Source organism: Cetorhinus maximus, chromosome 22 (assembly GCF_964194155.1).
Source record: "Cetorhinus maximus chromosome 22, sCetMax3.hap1.1, whole genome shotgun sequence".
NCBI classification, from domain to species: Eukaryota; Metazoa; Chordata; class Chondrichthyes; order Lamniformes; family Cetorhinidae; genus Cetorhinus; species Cetorhinus maximus.
The window spans coordinates 45,816,575-45,842,764 of record NC_135900.1 but is presented as its reverse complement, the minus strand read 5'-3'; the positions used below and the strand labels follow the sequence as shown (position 1 = coordinate 45,842,764).

Sequence of the window (26,190 nt, the reverse complement as noted above, 5' to 3'; positions counted from 1 at the left end):
ATAAAAACATGAGAAATGGGAGCAGGAGTAGGCCATTTGGCCCCTCAAGCCTGCCTCATCATTCAATAAGATCATGGCTGATCTGCTCCAGGCCTCAACTCCTCTTTCATGCCAGCTCCTCACAGCTCTCAACTACCCGATATTTCAAAAATCTATCTACCTCCTCTTTAAATACTTTCAGTGATCTAGCCCCCACAACTCTCTGGGGTAGAGAATTCCAGACATTCACTACCCTCAGAGAAGAAATTGCTTCACATCTCAGTTTTACAATGAGTGCCCCCTTATTCTGTCACTATGTCCCTGAGTTCTAGATTCCCCCACTAGTGGAAACATCTTCACAACATTATCCTGTCAAGCCCCCTCAGAATCTTGTACGTTTCAATAAGATCATCCCTCATTCTTCTGAACTCTAATGAATAAAGGCCTAACCTGTTTAGCCGTTCTTGATAAGTCAACCCCTTCATCCCAGGAATGAGCCTAGTGAATCTCTTTTGAACTGCCTGCAATGCCAGTATATCCTTTCTTAAATACGGGGACCAAAACTGTACACAGTACTCCAGCTACGGCCTCACCAACACCCTGTACAGTTGTAACAAGATTTCCCTATTTTTAAACTCCAACCCCCTAGCAATACAGGCCAAAATTCCATTTGCCTTCTTAATTACTTGCTGCACCTACCCTGCACCCTTTTGTGTTTCACGCACAAGAACACCTAGATCCCTCTGTGCTGCACTTTTTTGGAGTTTCTCTCCATTTAAATAATAGTCTGCCTTTTGATTTTTCCTACCAAAGTGCATGACCTCACACTTTCCTATATTAAATTCCATCTGCCAAGTTTTTGCCCATTCACACAACCTGTCTATATCCCCTTGCAGATTCCTTATTTCCTCATCACAACATGCCCTCTCACCTATTTTTGTATCGTCAGTAAATTTGTATGCATTACACTCTGCTCCCTCCTCCAAGTCATTAATATAGATAGTAAATAATTGAGGCCCTAAAACTGATCCTTGTGGCACTCCACTAGTTACGTCTTTCCAACCTGAAAAAGACCCATTAATCCCGACTCTGTCTGTGTGTTAACCAATCCTCAATCCATGCTAATACATTACCCACAACACCGTGAGCTCCTATCTTGTGCAGTAACCTTTTTTGTGGCACCTTATCGAATGCCTTCTGGAAATCCAAATACACTACATCTATCGGTTCCCCTTTAACAACTCTGCTTGTTATATCCTCAAAGAACTCTAGCAAGTTTTTCAAACATGATTTCCCTTTCACAAAACCATGTTGACTCTGTTTGATTGTGTTAAGCTTTTCTAAATGTCCTGCTATTTCTTCCTTAATAATGGACTCTAGCATTTTCCCATTTACAGATGTTAGGCTGACTGGTCTTTAGTTTCCTGCTTTTTGTCTTCCTTCCTTCTTGAACAGGGGCATCACATTAGCAGTTTTCCAATCTGCTGGGACCCTCCCGGAATCCAGTGAGTTCTGGAATATTTCGACCAATGCCTCCACTATCTCTGCAGCTACTTCCTTTAAAACCCTTGGATGCGGGCCATCAGGTCCTGGCAACTTGTCTGCCTTTAGTCCCATTCATTTCTCAAATACTTTGTCCCTCGTGATAGAGACTGTTATAAGATCTTTTCTCCCATTAGCTCCTTGCATATCTGATACACTTAGAATGTTTATAGTGTCCTCTACCGTGAAGACCGATGTAAAATATATGTTTAAGTTATCCGCCATTTCCCTATTCCCCATTATCAATTCTCCAGTCGCATCCTCCAAGGGTCCAACGCTCACTTTAGCTACTCTCTTTCTTTTTATAAAGCCGTAGAAGCTCATGTAGTGAAAACTCCTGCTGCAGTCTATACCGAATTTTTCTGTAGTACCTAGTGTAATCACCAGAGGACGAGTTGAGCTGGTGATCCTCAATTCACATTTTAAAATGCAGTTCCACTTTTACCAGAAATACAACCAGCTCTCACAAACATTCTGATTTAATCACTCTGGCCACTTGGTGGCCCTGCTCCCTGATGAGAATCACATGTTGCGATTGCTGATCAGGGAGTTGCATCCAGCAGGAATGAAGATGAAATTTTGTCATGTGTTATTGTGGGCGAATGAGGAAGCATTGAGCAGCAAACTTGTGCTGGCAGTGTTCACCAGTGCCAAGGCATTAGACAATGAGAAATATTTAACTTAAAGCATGGACACAGAATTCCCAAACTACTACCATGAGGAATCGTCAGAGATGGAGGAAAACTCAAAAATTAGCTGGAATTACAGAGATAAGTTGGCTAGTTAAAGAACAACCTGACAGACTCAGTCAGATATCGAGCTGAGGGACAGAGTACAGACTCACACAGATATCAAGCTGAGAGAGGAGTACAGACTCACTCAGATATCGAGCTGAGAGAGGGACAGAGTACAGACTCACTCAGATATCGAGCTGAGGGACAGAGTACAGACTCACTCAGATATCGAGCTGAGAGAGGGACAGAGTACAGACTCACTCAGATATCGAGCTGAGGGACAGAGTACAGACTCACTCAGATATGGAGCTGAGAGAGGGATAGAGTACAGACTCACTCAGATATCGAGCTGAGATAGGGGCAGAGTACAGACTCACTCAGATATCGAGCTGAGATAGGGGCAGAGTACAGACTCACTCAGATATCGAGCTGAGGGACAGAGTACAGACTCACTCAGATATCGAGCTGAGAGAGGGATAGAGTACAGACTCACTCAGATATCGAGCTGATAGAGGGACAGAGTACAGACTCACTCAGATATCGAGCTGAGGGAGGGACAGAGTACAGACTCACTCAGATACTGAGCTGAGGGACAGAATACAGACTCACTCAGATACTGAACTGAGGGACAGAATACAGACTCACTCAGATATCGAGCTGAGAAAGGGACAGAGTACAAACTCACTCAGATATCGAGCTGAGGGAGGGACAGAGTACAGACTCACTCAGATATCGAGCTGAGGGAGGGACAGAGTACAGACTAACTCAGAAAACGAGCTGAGAGAGGGACAGAGTACAGACTCACTCAGATACTGAGCTGAGGGACAGAGTACAGACTCACTCAGATATCGAGCTGAGGGACAGAGTACAGACTCACTCACATACTGAGCTGAGGGACAGAGTACAGACTCACTCAGATATCGAGCTGAGGGACAGAGTACAGACTCACTCAGATATCGAGCTGAGGGACAGAGTACAGACTCACTCAGATATCGAGCTGAGGGACAGAGTACAGACTCACTCAGATATCGAGCTGAGAGAGGGACAGAGTACAGACTCACTCAGATATCGAGCTGAGGGACAGAGTACAGACTCACTCAGATACTGAGCTGAGGGACAGAGTACAGACTCACTCAGATATCGAGCTGAGAGAGGGACAGAGTACAGACTCACTCAGATATCGAGCTGAGAGAGGGACAGAGTACAGACTCACTCAGATATCGAGCTGAGGGACAGAGTACAGACTCACTCAGATACTGAGCTGAGGAACAGAGTACAGACTCTCAGATATTGAGCTGAGAGAGGGACAGAGTACAGACTCACTCAGATATCGAGCTGAGGGACAGAGTACAGACTCACTCAGATATCGAGCTGAGGGACAGAATACAGACTCACTCAGATATCGAGCTGAGGGACAGAGTACAGACTCACTCAGATATCGAGCTGAGGGACAGAATACAGACTCACTCATACTGAGCTGAGGGACAGAGTACAGACTCACTCAGATATCGAGCTGAGAGAGGGACAGAGTACAGACTCACTCAGATATCGAGCTGAGGGACAGAGTACAGACTCACTCAGATACTGAGCTGAGGGACAGAATACAGACTCACTCAGATATCGAGCTGAGGGACAGAGTACAGACTCACTCAGATACTGAGCTGAGGGACAGAGTACAGACTCACTCAGATACTGAGCTGAGGGACAGAGTACAGACTCACTCAGATACTGAGCTGAGGGACAGAGTACAGACTCACTCAGATACTGAGCTGAAGGACAGAGTACAGACTCACTCAGATACTGTGCTGAAGGACAGAGTACAGACTCACTCAGATACTGAGCTGAGGGACAGAGTACAGACTCACTCAGATACTGAGCAGAGAGACAGAGTACAGACTCACTCAGATATCAAGCTTAGAGACAGAATACAGACTCACTCGAATATCGAGCTGAGGGACAGAGTACAGACTCCCTTAGATATCGAGCTGAGGGACAGAGTACAGACTCACTCAGATATCGAGCTGAGAGAGGGACAGAGTACAGACTCACTCAGATATCGAGCTGAGGGAGGGACAGAGTACAGACTCACTCAGATACTGAGCTGAGGGACAGAATACAGACTCACTCAGATACTGAGCTGAGGGACAGAATACAGACTCACTCAGATATCGAGCTGAGAAAGGGACAGAGTACAAACTCACTCAGATATCGAGCTGAGGGAGGGACAGAGTACAGACTCACTCAGATATCGAGCTGAGGGAGGGACAGAGTACAGACTCACTCAGATATCGAGCTGAGAGAGGGACAGAGTACAGACTCACTCAGATACTGAGCTGAGGGACAGAGTACAGACTCACTCAGATATCGAGCTGAGGGACAGAGTACAGACTCACTCAGATACTGAGCTGAGGGACAGAGTACAGACTCACTCAGATATCGAGCTGAGGGACAGAGTACAGACTCACTCAGATATCGAGGTGAGGGACAGAGTACAGACTCACTCAGATATCGAGCTGAGAGAGGGACAGAGTACAGACTCACTCAGATATCGAGCTGAGGGACAGAGTACAGACTCACTCAGATACTGAGCTGAGGGACAGAGTACAGACTCACTCAGATATCGAGCTGAGAGAGGGACAGAGTACAGACTCACTCAGATATCGAGCTGAGAGCGGGACAGAGTACAGACTCACTCAGATATCGAGCTGAGGGACAGAGTACAGACTCACTCAGATACTGAGCTGAGGAACAGAGTACAGACTCACAGATATTGAGCTGAGAGAGGGACAGAGTACAGACTCACTCAGATATCGAGCTGAGGGACAGAGTACAGACTCACTCAGATATCGAGCTGAGGGACAGAATACAGACTCACTCAGATATCGAGCTGAGGGACAGAGTACAGACTCACTCAGATATCGAGCTGAGGGACAGAATACAGATTCACTCATACTGAGCTGAGGGACAGAGTACAGACTCACTCAGATATCGAGCTGAGGGGCAGAGTACAAACACACTCAGATATCGAGCTGAGAGACAGAGTACAGACTCACTCAGATATCGAGCTGAGGGACAGAGTACAGACTCACTCAGATATCGAGCTGAGGGACAGAGTACAGACTCACTCAGATACTGAGCTGAGGGACAGAATACAGACTCACTCAGATATCGAGCTGAGGGACAGAGTACAGACTCACTCAGATACTGAGCTGAGGGACAGAGTACAGACTCACTCAGATACTGAGCTGAGGGACAGAGTACAGACTCACTCAGATACTGAGCTGAGGGACAGAGTACAGACTCACTCAGATACTGTGCTGAAGGACAGAGTACAGACTCACTCAGATATCAAGCTTAGAGACAGAATACAGACTCACTCAGATATCGAGCTGAGGGACAGAGTACAGACTCCCTTAGATATCGAGCTGAGGGACAGAGTACAGACTCACTCAGATACTGAGCTGAGGGACAGAATACAGACTCACTCAGATACTGAGCTGAGAGAGGGACAGAGTACAGACTCACTCAGATATCGAGCTGAGGGACAGAATACAGACTCACTCAGATACTGAGCTGAGGGACAGAGTACGGACTCACTCAGATACTGAGCTGAGAGAGGGACAGAGTACAGACTCACTCAGATACTGAGCTGAGAGAGGGACAGAGTACAGACTCACTCAGATACTGAGCTGAGGGACAGAGTACAGACTCACTCAGATACTGAGCTGAGGGACAGAGTACAGACTCACTCAGATACTGAGCTGAGGGACAGAGTACAGACTCACTCAGATACTGAGCTGAGGGACAGAGTACAGACTCACTCAGATACTGAGCTGAGGGACAGAATACAGACTCACTCAGATACTGAGCTGAGGGACAGAATACAGACTCACTCAGATATCGAGCTGAGGGACAGAGTATAGACTCACTCAGATACTGAGCTGAGGGACAGAGTACAGACTCACTCAGATACTGAGCTGAGGGACAGAGTACAGACTCACTCAGATATCGAGCTGAGAGAGGGACAGAGTACAGACTCACACAGATATCGAGCTGAGAGAGGGACAGAGTACAGACTCACTCAGATATCGAGCTGAGGGACAGAGTACAGACTCACTCAGATATCGAGCTGAGAGAGGGACAGAGTACAGACTCACTCAGATATCGAGCTGAGGGACAGAGTACAGACTCACTCAGATACTGAGCTGAGGGACAGAATACAGACTCACTCAGATATCGAGCTGAGGGACAGAGTACAGACTCACTCAGATATCGAGCTGAGGGACAGAGTACAGACTCACTCAGATATCGAGCTGAGAGAGGGACAGAGTACAGACTCACTCAGATACTGAGCTGAGGGACAGAGTACAGACTCACTCAGATATCGAGCTGAGGGACAGAGTACAGACTCACTCAGATATCGAGCTGAGAGAGGGACAGAGTACAGACTCAGTCAGATACTGAGCTGAGGGACAGAGTACAGACTCACTCAGATATCGAGCTGAGAGACAGAGTACAGACTCACTCAGATACTGAGCTGAGAGAGGGGCAGAATACAGACTCACTCAGATATCGAGCTGAGGGACAGAGTACACACTCACTCAGATATCGAGCTGAGAGAGGGGCAGAATACAGACTCACTCAGATATCGAGTTGAGGGACAGAGTACAGACTCACTCAGATATCGAGCTGAGAGAGGGACAGAGTACAGACTCACTCAGATACTGAGCTGAGGGACAGAGTACAGACTCACTCAGATATCGAGCTGAGGGACAGAGTACAGACTCACTCAGATATTGAGCTGAGGGACAGAGTACAGACTCACTCAGATATCGAGCTGAGAGAGGGACAGAGTACAGACTCACTCAGATACTGAGCTGAGAGAGGGACAGAGTACAGACTCAGTCAGATACTGAGCTGAGGGACAGAGTACAGACTCACTCAGATATCGAGCTGAGAGACAGAGTACAGACTCACTCAGATACTGAGCTGAGAGAGGGGCAGAATACAGACTCACTCAGATATCGAGCTGAGGGACAGAGTACAGACTCACTCAGATATCGAGCTGAGAGAGGGGCAGAATACAGACTCACTCAGATATCGAGTTGAGGGACAGAGTACAGACTCACTCAGATATCGAGCTGAGAGAGGGACAGAGTACAGACTCACTCAGATACTGAGCTGAGGGACAGAGTACAGACTCACTCAGATATCGAGCTGAGGGACAGAGTACAGACTCACTCAGATATTGAGCTGAGGGACAGAGTACAGACTCACTCAGATATCGAGCTGAGAGACGGACAGAGTACAGAGTCACTCAGATATCGAGCTGAGGGACAGAGTACAGACTCACTCAGATATCGAGCACAGGGACAGAGTACAGACTCACTCAGATACTGAGCTGAGGGACAGAATACAGACTCACTCAGATACTGAGCTGAGGGACAGAGTACAGACTCACTCAGATATCAAGCTGAGGGACAGAGTACAGACTCACTCAGATATCGAGCTGAGAGAGGGACAGAGTACAGACTCACTCAGATATCGAGCTGAGGGACAGAGTACAGACTCACTCAAATATCGAGCTGAGAGAGGGACAGAGTACAGACTCACTCAGATATCGAGCTGAGGGACAGAATACAGACTCACTCAGATATCGAGCTGAGAGAGGGACAGAGTACAGACTCACTCAGATACTGAGTTGAGGGACAGAGTACAGACTCACTCAGATATCGAGCTGAGAGAGGGACAGAGTACAGACTCACTCAGATACTGAGCTGAGAGAGGGACAGAGTACAGACTCAGTCAGATACTGAGCTGAGGGACAGAGTACAGACTCACTCAGATACTGAGCTGAGGGACAGAGTACAGACTCACTCAGATATCGAGCTGAGGGACAGAGTACAGACTCACTCAGATATCGAGCTGAGGGACAGAATACAGACTCACTTAGATATCGAGCTGAGAGAGGGACAGAGTACAGACTCACTCAGATACTGAGCTGAGGGACAGAGTACAGTCTCACTCAGATACTGAGCTGAGGGACAGAGTACAGACTCACTCAGATATCGAGCTGAGAAAGGGACAGAGTACAGACTCACTCAGATATCGAGCTGAGAGAGGGACAGAGTCTTATTTCATCTTTACAGTAATGGTTTCAAAAGTGACAAAAGGTCTTTGTGCAGTAAGAGACAGTTGTCTTCTAAGGTTATTACTTGTGTTTGGGTTTAATCATTTGTTGGAGGTCCTTCTGGTCACATTGTTTAAGGAGTCGATAGATAACTGTCAGTGTTCTGATATCTCAGCTATGGTCCAGCTACGTCAGAATCCTTAAAACCCTCCTTGGAAAGAGTTTTCTCGACAGAGGACCTGCCCAAGTTTTCAGGTGGTATCAACCATTTACACAGTAGCTGCATGTTAAAGATGTGATGCAAAACAGTACTGCTGATCCCACCATGGCAAAATGGCTGGACGTGCTCAGCAGTAGCTGCATCACCAGTACAGCCCATTCTGCTGTTCAACATCAAATTCTTAATGAACTAAACAACCCTTTTTGCCTTCACTTACCACTTTCTTAGCTCCCTACTCCGTCTGCCCGAACAATCTTGCCTATTCCAGTCTCTGGTTACAACTCCTTCATTTCCTACACAGACTGTCCTGCTTTCCAAGACCGAGTCTGGTGTTCTCTGTTATCCTCTCCAGTAGCAAATTATCCAAACCCTACTCGATGCCTATTGCCCCCCCAACATCAACTATTTCATCATGTATACAGATGCTATCTGTCTTACTGGTGATCAGTGCCTTGAAGAATTGTTCACCCTATTATGATTTATTTATTTATTTTGATTATGCCACTGAAATGGGCCCATTGTCGTATTACTGTGCTGTGCCATTACAAGTCATGTATTACTGCCACAGTGAATTAAATTTCACACTGATAGAGACAGTCATTTACATATGAGCCGCTTACACTTTTATGTCAACAAATAGAGACAGAACTTGCATTCATTTAGCGTCTTTCATGACCTCAGGATGTCCCAAAGCATTTCCTGCCAATGATGTACTTGGAAATGTGTCATTGTCAGAATGTAGGCAAACACAATGAGATAAATGACCAGATCATCTGTTACGGTGATGTTTGTTGAGGGATAAGTAGTGCTCAGTTCACTAGGAGATTTCCTCTGCTCTTAAAAGGATATTGCTTTGGGATCTTGTATGTCTCCCTGAGAGAAAAGATGGGACAGAGTAGCAGGGGGGCCTTCCGTTGAATGACTTATCTGAAAGATGGCATCTCAAACAGTGCAGCACGCCCCTAGTCTAGTTTGAAACTTCAGTGCAATACTATGTGCTCAGTTTGGGGAGTGGCCCCCGAACACACCCATTTTTGCCTCCGAGGTTACATCGTTACCACCAAGCCACATCTGACACTTAACTGAAAACTATAAGCTTTGATGTGACATCTGCCAAAGTAAACTGCTTGCTGTTTCTTTATTGTAGTTCAACGGATCCACAAACAATGGCACTGTACAGCAGTCAACAGGGGGAGTTGGCAGAAACCTCGCAGGTACAGAGATTTCTCATTTCTTGGTATTTTAGGATTGAGATATAAGGGAACAATTAAATGTAAGAAATGCAACAATCAGCTGGAAATCAATTCTTTATGCTCCTGCAGTAATGTTATCAAAGACATTAATTCTTTTGCCACTGTTTGATGAAATCACCCATCAGATGTAGAAATTCCTACAGACACCAAATGAGCTGAGCATGGGTCATCTGGTTTTGAAGTTGAGGAAGGAATGTTGGCCAGGACACTAGAAAAATAATACTGCACTTCAAGTGGTGCCATGACAGAATCACAGAATGGTTACAGCAGGAGACCATTCAGCCCATCGGGTCTGTGCCAGATCTCCATAGGAGCAATTTACCCAGTGCGACTCGCCCGTGCCCTCCCATAGCCCTGCACATTCTTCCTTTTCAGATAACAATCCAATTCACTGGCTGCGTAAAAAAGTTTTTCTTCATGTCACCATTGCTACTTTTACCAATGACCTTAAATCTGTGCCCTCTTGTTCTCTCCATCCTTCTGTTCCAATGGGAATAGTTTTTCTCTATTTACTCTTGTCGGACCCCTCATGATTTAGAATACCTCTATCAAGTCTCCTCTCAACCTTCCCTTCGCCAAGGAAAATACCTCTCCAATCTATCTACGTAACTGAAGATCCTCATCCCTGAAAGAATTCTCGTGAATCTTTTCTGCACTCTAATTGTTTCACATCTTTCCTAAAGTGTGGCACCCAGAACTGGATGCAATACTCATTTGAGGCTGAACCAGTGTTTTATACAGGTTTAACAAAACTTCCTTGCTTTTGTACTCTATGTCCCTATTAATAAAGCCTAGGATACTGTGTGCTTTATTAACTGCTCTCTCAACCTGTCCTGCCACCATCAACGACTTATGCACATATACACCCAGGTCCCTCTGCTCCTGCACCCGCTTTAGAGTTGTACCCTCTATTTTATATTCTCTCTCCGCATTCTTCGTACGAAAATGAATCACTTCGCTCTCCTCTGCATTATGTGCCACTTTTCTGCACATTCCACCAACTTGTCTAATGTCCTTTTGAAGTTCTACACTATCCTTCTCGCAGTTCACAATGCTTCCAAGTTTTGTATCATCTGCAAATTTTAGAATTGTGCCCTGTACACCAAGGTCTAGTTCATTAATATATATCAGGGAAAGCAAAGGTCCCAACACTGATCCCTGTGGAACTCCACTACAAACCTTCCTCCAGCCCGATAAACACCCATTAACCACAAATCTCTGTTTCCTGTCACTCAGCCAATTTTGTATCCATGCTGCTACTTTCCCTTTTATTCCAGGAGCTATAACTTTGCTCAGAAGTCTGTTGTGTGGCACTGTATCAAATACCTTGTCTATGTACATCACATCAATAGCATTACCCTCATCAACCCTCTCTGTTACCTCATCAAAAAACTCCAGCAAGTTGGTTAAACACAATTTTCCCTTAACAAATCCACATTGGCATTCCTTAATTAACCTGCATTTGCCCAAGTGACTATTAATTTTGTCCTGAATTGTCGTTTCTAGAAGCTTCCTCATCACCGAGGTAAAACTGACTGGCCTGTGCTTGCTGGGATTAACATTACACCCTTATTTGAACAAGGGTGTAACGTTTGCAATTTTTCAGTCCTCTGGCACCACCCCTGAATCTAAGGGCGGACTTTCTCCTTAGTGCACTAAGTGCAACGGCGGGCGTGAAAAACGGTGTTTAACCCCCCTGGCCACAATGGCAGGTTTTCATGCTGTTAATCCGCTTCCCACCACATTAATTATGCAAGCATGAGAAACATGCCAGATCGCAGGCAGGCAGGCTCTGATTCACCCGTCCCCCTGTGAGCTTACTGCTTCCACACCCCGCTTCCTGTAAGGACTCCATCCCATTCTCTCAGTTCCTTCGTCTCCGCTGCATCTGTTCTGATGATGCCACTTTCAAAAACAGTTCCTCTGACATGTCTTCCTTCTTTCTTAACAGAGGTTTTCCACCCACGGTGGCTGACAGGGCCCTCAACCGTGTCCAGCCCATCTTCCGCGCATCCGCCCTCACACCTTCCTCTCCCTCCCAGAACCACAACAGGGTCCCCCTTGTCCTCACTTATCACCCCACCAGCCTCCGCATTCAAAGGATCATCCTCCGCCATTTCCGCCAACTCTAGCATGATGCCACCACCAAACACATCTTCCCTTCATTCCCCCGGCGGCATTCCGCAGGGATCATTCCCTCCGGGACACCCTGGTCCACTCCTCCATCACCCCCTACACCTCAACCCCCTCCCACGGCACCTTCCCATGCAACAGCAGAAGGTGCAACACCTGCCCCTTTACTTCCCCCCTCCTCACTGTCCAAGGGCCCAAACACTCCTTTCAAGTGAAGCAGCACTTCACTTGCACTTTCCTCAATTTAGTCTACTGCATTCGTTGCTCCCAATGCGGTTTCCTCTACATTGGAGAGACCAAACGCAGACTGGGTGACTGCTTTGCGGAACATCTTTGGTCTGTCCGCAAGCATGACCCAGACCTCCCTGTCGCTTGCCATTTCAACACACCACCCTGCTCTCATGCCCACATGTCCATCCTTAGCCTGCTGCAATGTTCCAGTGAAGCTCAATGCAAACTGGAGGAACAGCACCTCATCTTCCGACTAGGCACTTTACAGCCTTCCAGACTGAATATTGAGTTCAACAATTTTAGATCATGACCTCTCTCCTCCATCCCCACCCCCTTTCCAATCCCCCTTTTTTCCAATAATTTATATATATTTTTCTTTTCCCACCTATTTCCATTATTTTTAAATTTATTTCAGCCATTGTTTTATCTCTACCTTTTAGCCTATTTCGATCCCTTCCCCCCCACCCCACCCCCACTAGGGCTATCTGTACCTTGCTCGTCCTGCTTTCTATCCTTAATGTCACCTATTAGCACATTTCTTAGCTAATATCACCACCGTCAACACCTCTTCGTACTTTTGTCTATGACATCTTTTGGTAATCTCCACCTATCACTGGCTCTCTATCCAGCTCAACCTGTCCCACCCCCCACCCTTAAACCAGCTTATATTTCACCTCTCTTCTATTTTTCCTTAGTTCTGTTGAAGAGTCATACGGACTCGAAACATTAACTGTGCTCCTCTCCGCAGATGCTGTCAGACCTGCTGAGTTTTTCCAGGTATTTTTATTTTTGTTTTTGTTACTGCTTCCTCACTCTGGGCACCATATCTAAATGGCACCCGTGCACAACTTTTTTAATGTCTGCAGCCCAGGACTGCTCCACAAAATTTAGTGACACCCCCTGGAATGCCTGCTGGGTGCAGTCGAAGCCCACCACCATGTGCTCTACCGCCATGATGGCCAGACGAGGTCCACCAACCTCACCACTCCAGCTTGGCAGGCGGTGGCAGCGGTGGTCAGTGCCAATGCAGCACAGAAGAGATCAGGCACTCAGTGCAGAAAGAGGATGAATGATCTCATCCGTGTCGCCAAGGTAAGTCAACCATCTCATCAATCTCAGCTCTCATACTCACAAGCCCATCACACGTTTACTGGCATCTCACTCACCGCCAGCCTAAGGGACATCACCACTCACTCTCTCACACAAACCTTCACATCTAAATCTGGGCTCATCTCCGGAGCTTACGTCCTCATCCTGTCCATGGCTCCCTCACCACCCACACATGCCAGGCATCCTTCTCATCTGCATCCTGCTCTCACTCTCCATCTGTCTTTATGCAGGACAAGCTCACACACAATTGCAGGGAGAGGTCCCAGACCAGGGGGGTGGAGTGCCAGAACTCAAGGTCCTCACTGCCTTCGAGAACAAAGCCCTTGAACTGGCTGGAGAGGACATGGGCCATGCCTGCGGCAATGGTGAGGTCGGCGGCACACACCCACGTGGAAATCTTGCACCAACTCATCCCTCAGACAACCCGACTGTGAGTGCATTGTCCTGTTTTGGAGCTGCCTGCCATGTGCTAATTATTTCTACTTTCTTTCAGAGGAACCTCTGCCAAGCGCCCAAAGCCCCCAATCAACCAGGCCCTTAGCCTGAGCCCCAATGACACCTCAGATGAGGTGTTGAAGGCCTGTCACAACACTCACCCACATCCTCCAGCAGTGCAGACACCCACCTTGGTGGGACCTAGTTCTAGAGTAGTCTCGGGGTCACAATCTGGTGAGCGCAGCATACTTTCTGGTCCACGGCAGGCAGAGGCAGGGACATCTGAGGCCACCAGCACTCAGAGGACTGTTGGAGGCCAGGAATTTGTGTAGTCCGAGTCAGATGAGAGTCTCTAGACTCGGTCCTAAGTCAGTTGTGGAGCTGCAGTGACAATCACGGGAACATCAGGAAGGGATGTCAGCTGCATTCCTCAGGTTGCAACAGACGATGGAGGAGTCTACATTCAGTCTGAGGTGATAGCACCGGCATGTCAACACAGCCAAGGTCAACACTGGTAGGATGGCAACCGCCATGTAGACGTTGGCCCAGGACATCGGTGCTGCAGGAGCAGCACTCCATCGCTGTAGACATTAGTGGCATCCGTCAGTGACTGCGTGAGAGAGGCTGGAGCACCCAGATCTCACTCCAGCTGCTCCTTCTCCTCGAGGAATCAGCCAGGGGCCTTCAGCCACCCACAGGAAGGAGGACCAGCAGATGGACACCCCAGTGCCATCCACCCAGGTGACTCTGGCAATCTCCGGGTGATCCCAATCCCCCCTTCCTGTGACCCCATCACCTCCAGCTCTGCAGTCCAAGGTGGGTCCAGCTGCCCCAGAGCAGGACACCCAAAGCAGGCTGGGGCCTTCCAGGTCTTGGCTCTCCGGAGGACACTTGCCAAAGTCATCACAGACAACAGGGTGCAGTCGTCAGAAGGCTGCCTCCACCTACGCTGTAGATGTCGGTATGTCCTGTTCCATCGGCAAGACAGACCCAGCAGAGGTGGCGGCACAGTGGTATGCAATCGGGATGGAGTTGCCCTGGGAGTCCTCAACATCGACTCCGGACCCCATGAAATCTCATGGCATCAGGTTAAAATGAGCAAGGAAACCTCCTGCTGATTACCACTTATCACCCTCCCTCAGCAGATGAATCAGTGCTCCACTTGGAGGAAACACTGAAGGTGGCAAGGGCGCAGAGTGTACTCTGGCTGGGGGACTTCAATGTCCATCACAAAGAGTGGCTCGGAAGCACTACTACTGACCGAGCTGGCCGAGTCCTAAAGGGCATAGCTGCTAGACTGGGTCTGCAGCAGGTGGTGAGGGAACCAACAAGAGGGAAACAGATACTTGACCCAATCCTCACCAACCTGCCTGCCGCAGATGCATCTGTCCATGACAGTATCGGTAGGAGTGACCACCGCTCAGTCGTTGTGGAAACGAAGTCCCACCTTCTCATTGAAGATACTCCCCATCGTGTTGTGTGGCACTACCACCGTGCTAAATGGGATAGATTTCAAACAGATCTAGCAACTCAAGACTGGGCATCCATGAGGCGCTGTGGGCCATCAGCAGCAGCAGAATTGTACTCGAACACAATCTGTAACCTCATGGCCTGGCATACCCCTCACTCTACCATTACCATCAAGCCAGGGGATCAATCTTGGTTCAATGAAGATTGCAGGAGGGCATGCCAGGTGCAGCACCAGGCATACCTAAAAATGTGGTGTCACTATAGCTGGTGAAGCTATAACACAGGACTACTTGCATGCCAAACAGCATAAGCAGCAAGTGATAGATAGAGTTAAGTGATCCCACAACCAACGGATCAGATCTAAGCTCTGCAGTCCTGCCACATCCAGTCGTGAATGGTGGTGGACAATTAAACAACTCAGTGGAGGAGGAGGCTCCACGAATATCCCCATCCTCAATGATGGAGGAGCACAGCACAGTGCAAAAGATAAGGCTGAAGCATTAGCCACAATCTTCAGCCAGAAGTGCCAAGTGGATGATCCGTCTCGGCCTCCTCCAGAGGTCCCTAACATGACAGATGCCAGTCTTCAGCCAATTCGATTCACTCCATGTGATATCAAGAAATGGCTGAAGGCACTGGATACTGCAGAGGCTATGGGCCCTAACAATATTCCAGCAATAGTACTGAAGACTTGTGCTCCAGAACTTGCCGCATCCCTAGCCAAGCTGTTCCAGTACAGCTACAACACTGGCATCAGCCCAGCTATGTAAATTGCCCAGGTATGTCCTGCACACAAAAAGCAGGACAAATCCAACCCGGCCAATTACTGCCCCTTCAGTCTACTCTCCATTATTAGTAAAGTAATGGAAGGAGTCATCGACAGTGATAGCAAGCAGCACTTGCTTAGCAATAACCTGTTCATGATGCCCAGTTTGGGTTCCACCAAGGCCACTCAGATCCTGACCTCATTTCACCTCCTGACTCCCCAAAGCCTGTCCACCATCTACAAGGCACAAGTCAGGAGTGTGCTGGAATACTCCCCACTTGGCTGGATGAGTGCAGCTCCAACAACACTCAAGATGCTTGACACCGTCCAGGGCAAAGAAGCCCGCTAGATTGGCACCAGATCAATAAACATTCACTCTCTCCACCACCGACGCACAGTAGTAGCAGTGTGTAACATCTGCAAGATGCACTGCTGGAATTCACCAAGGCTCCTTCGACAGCACCTTCCAAACCCACGACCACTACCATCTAGAAGGACAAGGGCATCAAATAGATGGGAATACCACCACCTGGAAGTTCTCCTCCAAGTCACTCACCATCCTGACTTGGAAATATATCGCCGTTCCTTCACTGTCACTGGGTCAAAATCCTGGAACTCCCTCCCTAACAGCACTGTGGGTGTATCTACACCACATGGACTGCAGCGGTTCAAGAAGGCAGCACACCACCACCTTCTCAAGGGCAATAAATGCTGGCCCATATGCTTTGCAGGGTTATGTCATGTTTATTCTTGGCTGTGTAAGATTGAGGCAGAGGTGTTCTTCTATCTCGTCTGCATTCTTGAAAGGTGAAGGTGTAGTATACAAGCAGAGATCTGTTTACCAAATGGAGAAGGGTCATATATCATGCACCTCCATGTGCTCTCTGTCATCCAGCAGCGTTTTCATGCTATGAGCCCATACTCAGAGCTCGTGTGTGCTTCTGTCTCTCAACCACGTTTCCAACTTTCCGAGGGTACGTCTGCTAAGCTGACCAATAAGTGGGAGGACCTTGTCACCTCAAGGTGCTGAAGCCCTGCCCCCCCTCAGCCACATTATTGCCCTGGCGCTCGAACCTACAACCTTGATCATTTCTGAACCTGCAAATGTCTAGATTGTGGCCACAAGGCTCTTATCACAATGTTGGGATGCAGCGCTGTGCATCCTATCAACTAAACCCTTACTGATACGTATGATACTAATTGCAAATAGTGATGTTTGGTGATCAATAGAGCCTTTGAACATGCTCTGGAAGCACACATCGTAGTTTTGGACAATGTTGAGGGGAGCAATGGGATAGGAGTGAGGATGCACAGAAGCTGAAGTCTGCCATTTATTAGCAACGACTTGTCACCTTAAGGGCCTCATGGTGTCTGAGCATTTTGGAGTTTGCAAGGATCAGGGCTGGCCATGTGTGTCTTAGAGAGGAGGCATTTTAATGTCTGGTGCGCAAGTGGTTGATCATCGTCATCTTCAAGTGTTCCACGCGCATGGTAAGGTGGGAGGATAAAAGCAGGCCAGTGTCCCTAACTGAGAGTGCTGGAAGTGAACGTGATAGAGAAGATGGTGACACAGAGGACTGAGTCATCTCTGATTAGATGCACACCTGCGGAATGACCTCCAGTGCCTTGGCCCAAGTGTCACCTTTCAGTTTCACCATCGAGGTTACACAGAATGCATTGTCCCATTGCTGGAGATGGATCTCCTTGAGCAGCTTTGTCAGATTGAAGGCATTCAGCTATGAGTCCACTGAGGATAGTGGAACAGCTCCTGGCTCTTGTAGGCTGCCATTGCGACTGGGAAGCTGGAGATACGCTTGAAGAGGCTGCGATTTCTGATGTCTGAGACTCCCTCCTCCAGTTAGCACCTCATCTCAGCAAGGAAACATGCTCCTGAGGTTTTATCATCCTTCAAAGGATCAGGACAGTGTGAGCCTGATGTGCAACTATTCACTCTCGGAGTGAAGTGCAATGGTGAAATGAGAGGAATAGCAACGCTGGTGTTAATGTTCACCCATGATGGAGGGCACTTATCCAAGAGAGTACTCACAGTAACATGTTATCCTCCTCATGGAATCTGGTGGCAATAAGGGCCTCACATGCACGCCTGCCTCACCTGGCCCGTGCTATGGCCTCTTCCCCTATAGCCTCAGCTTCCTCGAACTCAATGCCCTCATCCCCTGTTATGTCCTCCTTATCAGAGGGGATGTGCAGCCCCTCCATATCAGCATCCGAAAGTCCTCCCGTCTTTGCAGCACCAGCTTGTGCAGTGCGCAGCGATCCACGATGATCCAAGAGACCCTCTGGGGACTGTTCTGTAGTGTTCCGCCAGATCTGTCCAGCCATCGCAATTGCACCTTTAAGATGCCTGTGGTGTGCCACCAATGCTCGGGTAGCGGCGTGAGCATCACTTTATCTTCTCTCTGCAGGATTCTGTGACTGCCACATGGGTGTCGTCAGCTTCCTGGGCATCTGGCGCAAACCCGCATGGTAAGTTTCTTCTGGTCGCAGACCAGCTACACATTGAGCGAGTGGTAGCCTTTCCTGTTTATGGATTAGAGTGTCTGTTTCCAGGGAGCTTCTATAGCCACAGGTGCAGTCAATGGCACCCTGCACCTATGGGAGTCCAGCATTCTCAGCAAAGCCCAGTGCTCTGGCGTCCTGCCATGCTGGGTCTCTGTCGAAGTTGACAGAATTGTGGGCCTTGTAAAAGGGGTGTTTGTGACCTCATGCATTTGTGCATAGAATCTTGAGAAGTCCCCAGTGGAGCCGTGGAAGGAACCACTGGTGTAAGAGTTGAGTACGGCCGTTTCTTTCAGAGCCACTGGCAATGGATGCCCTCCCAGACCTAGTGGCATCATTCTCACCTCATTAAAGTTGGCTTTGCCCCATATAATTATTCTTACTTTGGATTGTTCTTTGTCCTTTTCCATAGCCAACTTAAACCTTATGATACAATGATCACTGTCCCCAAATATTCTCCTCTTGACACTTGATCCACTTGCCCACCGCATTCCCAAGAACCAGCTCTAGTAGTGCCTCCCTTGGACTGGAAATATACAGCTGTAGGGAATTTTCCTGAACAGACTTTAGGAACTCTTGCCTCTCTCTGTCTTTTACACTGCTACTATCAAATCTATATTTAGATAATTAAAGTCCTCCATTATCACTGCTGTATAGGTCTTGCACCTCTCTATAATTTTGTTGCATATTTGTTCCTCTGCATCTTTCCCACTGGTTGAGTGACCTATAGACTAAATCAAGCAATGCAATTACACCTTTGTTTTCTTGAGCTCCAGCCAAATTGTTATGACCAGTCCCCGGGCGAGGTCCCCCATTTAGTTAGTTCTGTTGAAGGGTCATGAGGACTCGAAACGTCAACTTTGTTCTTCTCCGCCGATGTTGCCAGACCTGCTGAGTTTTTCCAGGTATTTCTGTTTTTGTTTTGGTTTTCCAGCATCCGCCGTTTTTTGTTTTTACCCCCATTTAGTTAACTTCTTAAACAGGACCCCGATTTTGTTATGCTCCCGGGTGAGGAGGAATGAGCTGGCTCCCTTTCTTTTCAACTCCCTCGGTTGGTCACAACAAGGTTAATTTAAAAGGCACCCTTCCCCCATGGATACCTTTTAACAGTCCAAATGTATTTATGTTTTAAAAGGAGCCAATTTAACCAGGCTTTCTTGAGTCAAAGAAAGAGTAAGTTTATTAGTTACTAAAACTCAAGAAAAAATAATAAAAATGCAATAAAACACACATACACACAGAACTCATCTTATTTACCACACTCCGCATGTTCATATACACGCACAGTAACTCTAATTTAGACATTATTACTTCCTCTGTACTCTGAACCCTATTTGCTAACTTACAATTTCCTTGTAGTCTGCTCTTATCTAATATGGAACTATTCCCTTTTCCAGCACTGCCAATGTTCTAACTTTATGCACATTATTCCTCTTTTGTATTTCTATATGTTGGTGGCCATCCCCCTATGAATTTAGTTTGAATCCTCCCCAACACACTTGTGAACCTCTCTGTGAGGACATCGGAGCCAGTCCTGTTGTGGTGCAACCCGTCCCTTTTGAAAAAGTGCTTTCTGCCTCAAAACTGCTCCCAAAGCCTCAGGATCCTGAAGCTCTCCCTTCTGTATGATGCTTTAAGCCACACATTGACCCTCACTATCTTCCTATTCCTTTTATATGCATCTGACCAGGCAAATAGATCCTGGGTTTAACATCGTACCTGAAAGACAGCATCTCTGACAACACAGCACTCTCTCAGTACTGCACTGTAGTGTCTGCCTAGATTATGTGCTCCAATTCCTAGTGGGGTCAAATCTGATTCAGACTTGGGAGTGCTATTGACTGGGCTGAGATGACTCAAATAGAGTAACTATCTTTATGTTCTGTGTATTTTTTATATAAGTTACTTTATTCCATTTTCTCCCTGCAGTACACGCCTTAAATCAATGTGAGGATTTGCTGGACCTATACCCACCATTCTCCCATTACCACTTTAATCAGCCACTGATTAAAGGTCGTGAAAGGTGCCCAGAGGTGACTGGCCCGTCAGATTTCCTTTATTTTCTGTTGACAATCCCAGTCAATGCTCCACTTCACTCCTTGGTATTAACAGTGAGATCAGGTGTTCACCCATGAGCATTTACTTTATGAACCCACATTTTACCCTTCAGTAGCCTGGTTTTTAGCGTTTCAATGGGGCAAGTATTTGTATTTCTATGATAGAGCCAATAAGAAATTTGAAATTACTTAGTTCGATACATAAAGCCTGATTTTTCTATTGATAAGTGTGTTATTTTGTTCTGATACAGCAATAATCACAAGCAACACTGAGATTAAGAAATGGCAGATATCAGGGTTGATAGGCCAAGAGGTTTGATTGGTTCATTGGCCGGCGCCACCTGCGTTACAACAAAAAAAACCATATAACTAACACGTTTTACATTTATATTAAGTTTTTTCTTTGCAAGAAACATGAGCTTATGCCAACTTTAATATTAGTAGTCTGTCAGGAATCGCCATAATGAAAATCTCCGCATGTTAGATTCATGGTTTACTCCAGTTTTTCAGTCAGAACGTTTTTCTACTTTTGACACTTTTTCTCCTTGAGGACAGTTTGTAAACATTTAAAGGACACACAAGATTAGTCGTGCGAAACTGCCAATTCAATGCATTTACTTTCAACATAACTTGACCAGTCCCTTTAAGTGCTTTTGCAGACCCAGACTATGACCTGTCTCATTCACCAACTAGGCCACAGGGTTGGGAACAGGGAGAGTTTATGGCACAGTTACCAGTATTTGCATGTCTATAACTTTTTCAGACTGTCTAAGTCGCCTAGGGTTGAATCCACTTTTCATCTCCGCCATCGGAAAGGATGCAAATGGAGACGCAGTACTTCGCTTTTGCAGTCATATGGTAGGCCATTATGCTGTGTGTTTAGCTCAGAGCAGATATTCTTTTCTAAATGCACCATGAAAAGTGTATTACTGGCCTGGGGTGCTTTTTGGATGCAAAATGCTTCGTTTGTAAAGGGGTTTTTCTCCACCTACCCTTTGCTTGGGGATGCCCATGCCTCAGCTGAGAAAACTGGCACACTCCCAGTCCTCTGGGAATGCCAGCCTGAAATCCTCCACTAGATGGCATGAAAGCATAGCCAGGGAATTCTACCTTTACCCACTCTGCAGATAAGCAGGCATTCCTTGACACCTCTTCACAATGGAGTGGATAGGACAAAATGTGTGAGAGAGGCTGAGCTAAACCTACATCTCAGCACTCCTGTGGGCTGAATACATTTTCCTCACATTTCATGGCCTCCCACTTACTGTGTGAGTGGGCCTTTGTCTGTGATGGTCCAACTGCCAATTGACATCTAGGTTGGTTTAATCCACTGAGCAGAACCATCTCATGCTTAATGCCTCCTGAAACAGGAATGTTTTAAGGCACCAGTCCAGCTGTCCATATCTGTGAATTTATTATATAAGAAATAGAACATATGGCCCCTTGATTCTACTCCTTCGTTCAGACAAGGTCTGATCCGATTGTGGCCTTAACTCCACTTTCTTTCCTACGCCCCCATAACACTTGCCAGTCAAAAATCTGTCTAACTCAACCTTGAATATATTCATAGACCCAGCCTCACTGTTCTCTGGGGAAGAGGATTCCAAAAACTAATAACCCTCTTGAGAGAAGAAATTCCTCCTCATCTCTGTCTTAAATGGGAAACCCCTTATGTTGAAACTGTGCTCCCTACTTCTAGATTCTTCCACGAGAGGAAACATCCTCAGGACCTACAATGTTAAGCCCCTCAAAACCTTGTGTTTCAATAAGATCAGCACTCATTCTTCTAAGCTTCAATGAGTATAGGCCCAACTGCTCAACCTTTCCTCATAAGGCAAACATGTCATCCCAGGAATCAGCCTAGTGAACTTTCTCTGAACTGCTTCCATTACAAGCATGTCCCTCCTTAAGTAAGGTGACCAAAACTGTACACAGTATTCTAAGTAGTCTCACTAATGCCCTGTAAAGTTGTAGCAAAACTTACTTACTTTTATACTCCATCCCCCTTGCAATAAAGGCCGACATTCTTTTTGCTGTTCTAATTACTTGCTGTACCTGCATGCTGACTTTTTATGATTCATGTACAATACATACCCAGAACCCTCTGTAATGCAGAATTCTGCAGTCTCTCTCCATTTGAATAATATTCTGCTTTTCTATTCTTCCTGCCAAAGTGGACAGTCTTACATTTTCCCATATTATAATCCATCTGCCCACTCAACCTATCTACATCCCTTTGCAGGCTCTTTGTATCCTCCTCACAACCTGCTTTCCTACCTATCTTTGTATTGTCAACAAATTTGGCTACAATACAGTCGGTCCCTTCATTCAAGTCATTAGTATAGGTTGTGAATAATTGAGGCCCTGGCGCTGCTCCCTGAGGCACTCCACTAGTTACAGTTTGCTGGCCTGAAAAGGACCCATTTATCCTGACTCTGTTTCCTGCTAGATTGCCCATTTTCTATCCATGCCAGTATATCACCCCCAACACCATAAGCTCTCAAGCTACTTGTTACATCCTCAAAGAACTCTAATAAATTCGTCAAACATGATTTACCTTTCTCAAAACCATATTAATACCAGCTGATTGTATTACGATTTTCTAAATGTCCTGCCATTACCATTTTAATAACAGATTCTAGCATTTTCCCGATGACAGACATTAGGCTAACTGGCCTATAGTTTCTGACTTTCTGTCCCCCTCCTTCCTTGAACATTTGTGGTTTTCCAATCTTCTGGGACCTTCCCAGAATCTAGATAATTTTGGAAGGCATCCAATATCTCCGCAGCCGATTCTTTGTTGAGAGTTATGAAATATCTCCTTAAATGTCTGCCACTGCTCCTCTACTTATTAACCTATTTACCCAGTCAACTTTAGCATTGTAATTGCCTTTATTTAAATCTAAGACATTAGTTATGGACCCACATTTCTCACTCTCAAATTGAATGTGAAACTCTTTCATTTTATGATCACTCTTGCCTAAAAGACCCTTTACTCTGAGCTCTTTAACTAATCCTGTCTCATTACATATTACCAAGTCCAAAGATGCCTGGTCCCTGCTAGGTTCCCAAATGTATTGTTCTAAGAAACTATCCTGAATACACTCCATGAACTCATCCTCCAGGCTACTTTTGCCAATTTGATTTGTCCAATCGATGTGAAGGTTAAAGTCATCACAGGATCTTTCTTGCAAGGCCCCATTATTTCTTGATGTAGTCTCTGTCCTACTGTAGAACCACTGTTAAGGGTTCTATAAACTACTCTCACCGGTGACTTCTTTCCTTTACTATTTCTTATCTCCACCCAAACTGATTCTACATCTTGATCTTCTGAATTAAGATCTTTTCTCACTACTGTACTGATCCATCCTTTATTAACAGAGCCACCCCACCTCCTTCCCCTTTGGAATTTTTTAATATTCACTCTAGGTGGCAGAGGTCAAGGGACTCCTGGCTGACAAAGCAGCCTACAAGTTGGAGCCTCTTCAAAGCGTTTTTACCTGGAAGCCACTGGCCACTGTCTACCAAGCAGACCACGTCTTTGCCTCATCTCACTGCACTGCCATCATGTTTAAAGGAATTCTGCACTTCTGCCTTCCACCAGGAACCCGTCTTGAGTTAGAACTTCTCCGTGAGGGAATCCCCTCTGGATTTTGTACTTTCTGGACTATGGAAATCAGGTGAACTGATACCTTTTTCTGTGGTTCTCTTTACTGTTAAGTTATTCATAGTTGTAAAACCCTCTCTTTTCTTTCACCCTTACTGTATATTTGGGTGTGTGTGTGAGGTTGCGAACACCCCCTAGGTTTGAATGTGTGAGTAAATGAAGCTTCTGATTTAATCCTGAGAGTTTGCTGCGAGTCACTTTAAAAAATTTGAATACATGAACAAAGGGTTTTTTGGAATAATCACGACAGCTTATTTTTAAAGCATAAAACACCTCCGCTCACAGACAGACGGCGAGAGAATAAAGGAGTTCAATTTTGCCTCTCTCACCTGTCTGTAACACCAAGCCTGAACATTGTCCAGCTCTTGCTGCATGCAGGCAAGGACTGCTTCATTCTCTGGGGAATTATGAATGAACACTGCAATTATCAGAAAACATCCCCATTTCTGACCTTATAATGGAGGAAAGACGATTGATGAAGTAGCTGAAGATAGTTGGACCTAGGATACTACCCTGAGGAATTCCTGCAGTGATCTCCTGAGGTGATCAGCCACCAACAACCACAACCATCTTCCTTTGTGCTAGGTATGACTCCAGCCAGCAGAGAGTTTTCCCGATTCCCACTGACTTGGAAACAGCCGGGGACCAGGAGCAAAGTGAAGCAGGTCAATATAACTGTGAACCAGACTGGCATCAGAGCAGTGAGAGAGAGGTGAAGAAAAGTAGTGAAGTGACATCACATAACAAGGAGTCACTTGGGGTGAGTACAGTGGTAACCTTTTAGTTTAATCTGAATTAATCAACTATGAAATACGACTTGATTGATTAGTATAAAAACTAAATTCAATTTAACAATTTACCATACAACTAAAATCTCTGCTCAATTAATCAATCAGATCATGGAGACAAATTAAAATTAAATAATTAGGTAGAATAAAACTAAAGAAGTCTGAATTTTTCAGCGAATTAAAAATATTTCAGTTAACCTGGCTATAAAATAAAGTGATGTGAGCCTAGGAGAAGCAGCTGATTGGTGAGTTTTATTTAAGTACTAAGTTTTATTGTCTAATAAAGAGAGACGTGGGAGAGCAGGTCAAATCCATGGTGTGCACATCATGTTCCTTGTCGCAAATCCTGGACACCTCTCCTGTCCTGGAATTTGAAGAACATGTCACCTGTTGGAGGAGCTCCAGCTCCAAACTTCGGAGTTTGAGCAGCAGCAGCAGGTGTCACTCCAGCGCATCCACGAGAATGACAGTTTCATGGATAGCATGTTTATACATATTGTTATTCCACAGCTTAAGGGTATGCAGGTAGCGAGGAAATGGGTGCCCACCAGGCAGTCAAGAAGGACCAGGCAGGTAGTGTAGGAGTCCCCCCCGAGCGCATCCCACTCTCTAAATAGTATTCCGTTCTGAATACAGGCAAGAGTTCCTCTGGAGTGTGCAGCTAGAACCTAGTCTACAGTACACAGGGGCAGGAGGAAGATTGGAAAAGCAATAGCGATATGGGATTCGATAGGTAAAGGAACAGACAGATGTTTTTCTAACCGCAGGTGCAAATCCAGGATGGTCTGTTGCCTCCCTGGTGCCAAGATCAAGGATTTCATTGAGTAGCTGCAGAGCACACTGTGGGGGAGGCAGGGGTGGGGGAGCTGAAGAGCCAGCGGTTGTGGACCATATTGGTACCAGCGACATAGGTGAAAAGAGTTGAGGTCCTCCAGGCTCTAAGGAGAAAACTAGCAAGCAAGACCTTAAAAGGTAGTTGAATGAATATTATTCCAAAGAGAACAGCTATCTACATAGCAAAATGGGCAAAATTTTCTGAGAGTGCCCCTTGTATAGGATTTCCTTCAGAATGTTAAATAAATACAATCCCGTAACTTTCCCATCTACCAGCACCAGTGTTTCTGCAGCTAGGGTGCTTTTAACTACCCTTTTTAA

The 26,190-nt window shown here is 46.2% G+C and overlaps 1 protein-coding gene across 5 annotated transcripts in view; it reads left to right on the top strand.

Annotated features, from left to right (window-relative positions):
* Positions 1-26,190, top strand: part of LOC144696668 (uncharacterized) — a 132,671-nt gene that overhangs the window by 45,496 nt on the left and 60,985 nt on the right. For all 5 annotated transcript variants that reach the window (XM_078568239.1, XM_078568236.1, XM_078568237.1 and 2 more), the window contains 2 exons: positions 9,753-9,819; positions 21,344-21,438. In XM_078568239.1, coding sequence (XP_078424365.1) covers positions 9,753-9,819; positions 21,344-21,438 — 162 coding nt within the window. The remainder of the gene's footprint in view (positions 1-9,752; positions 9,820-21,343; positions 21,439-26,190) is intronic.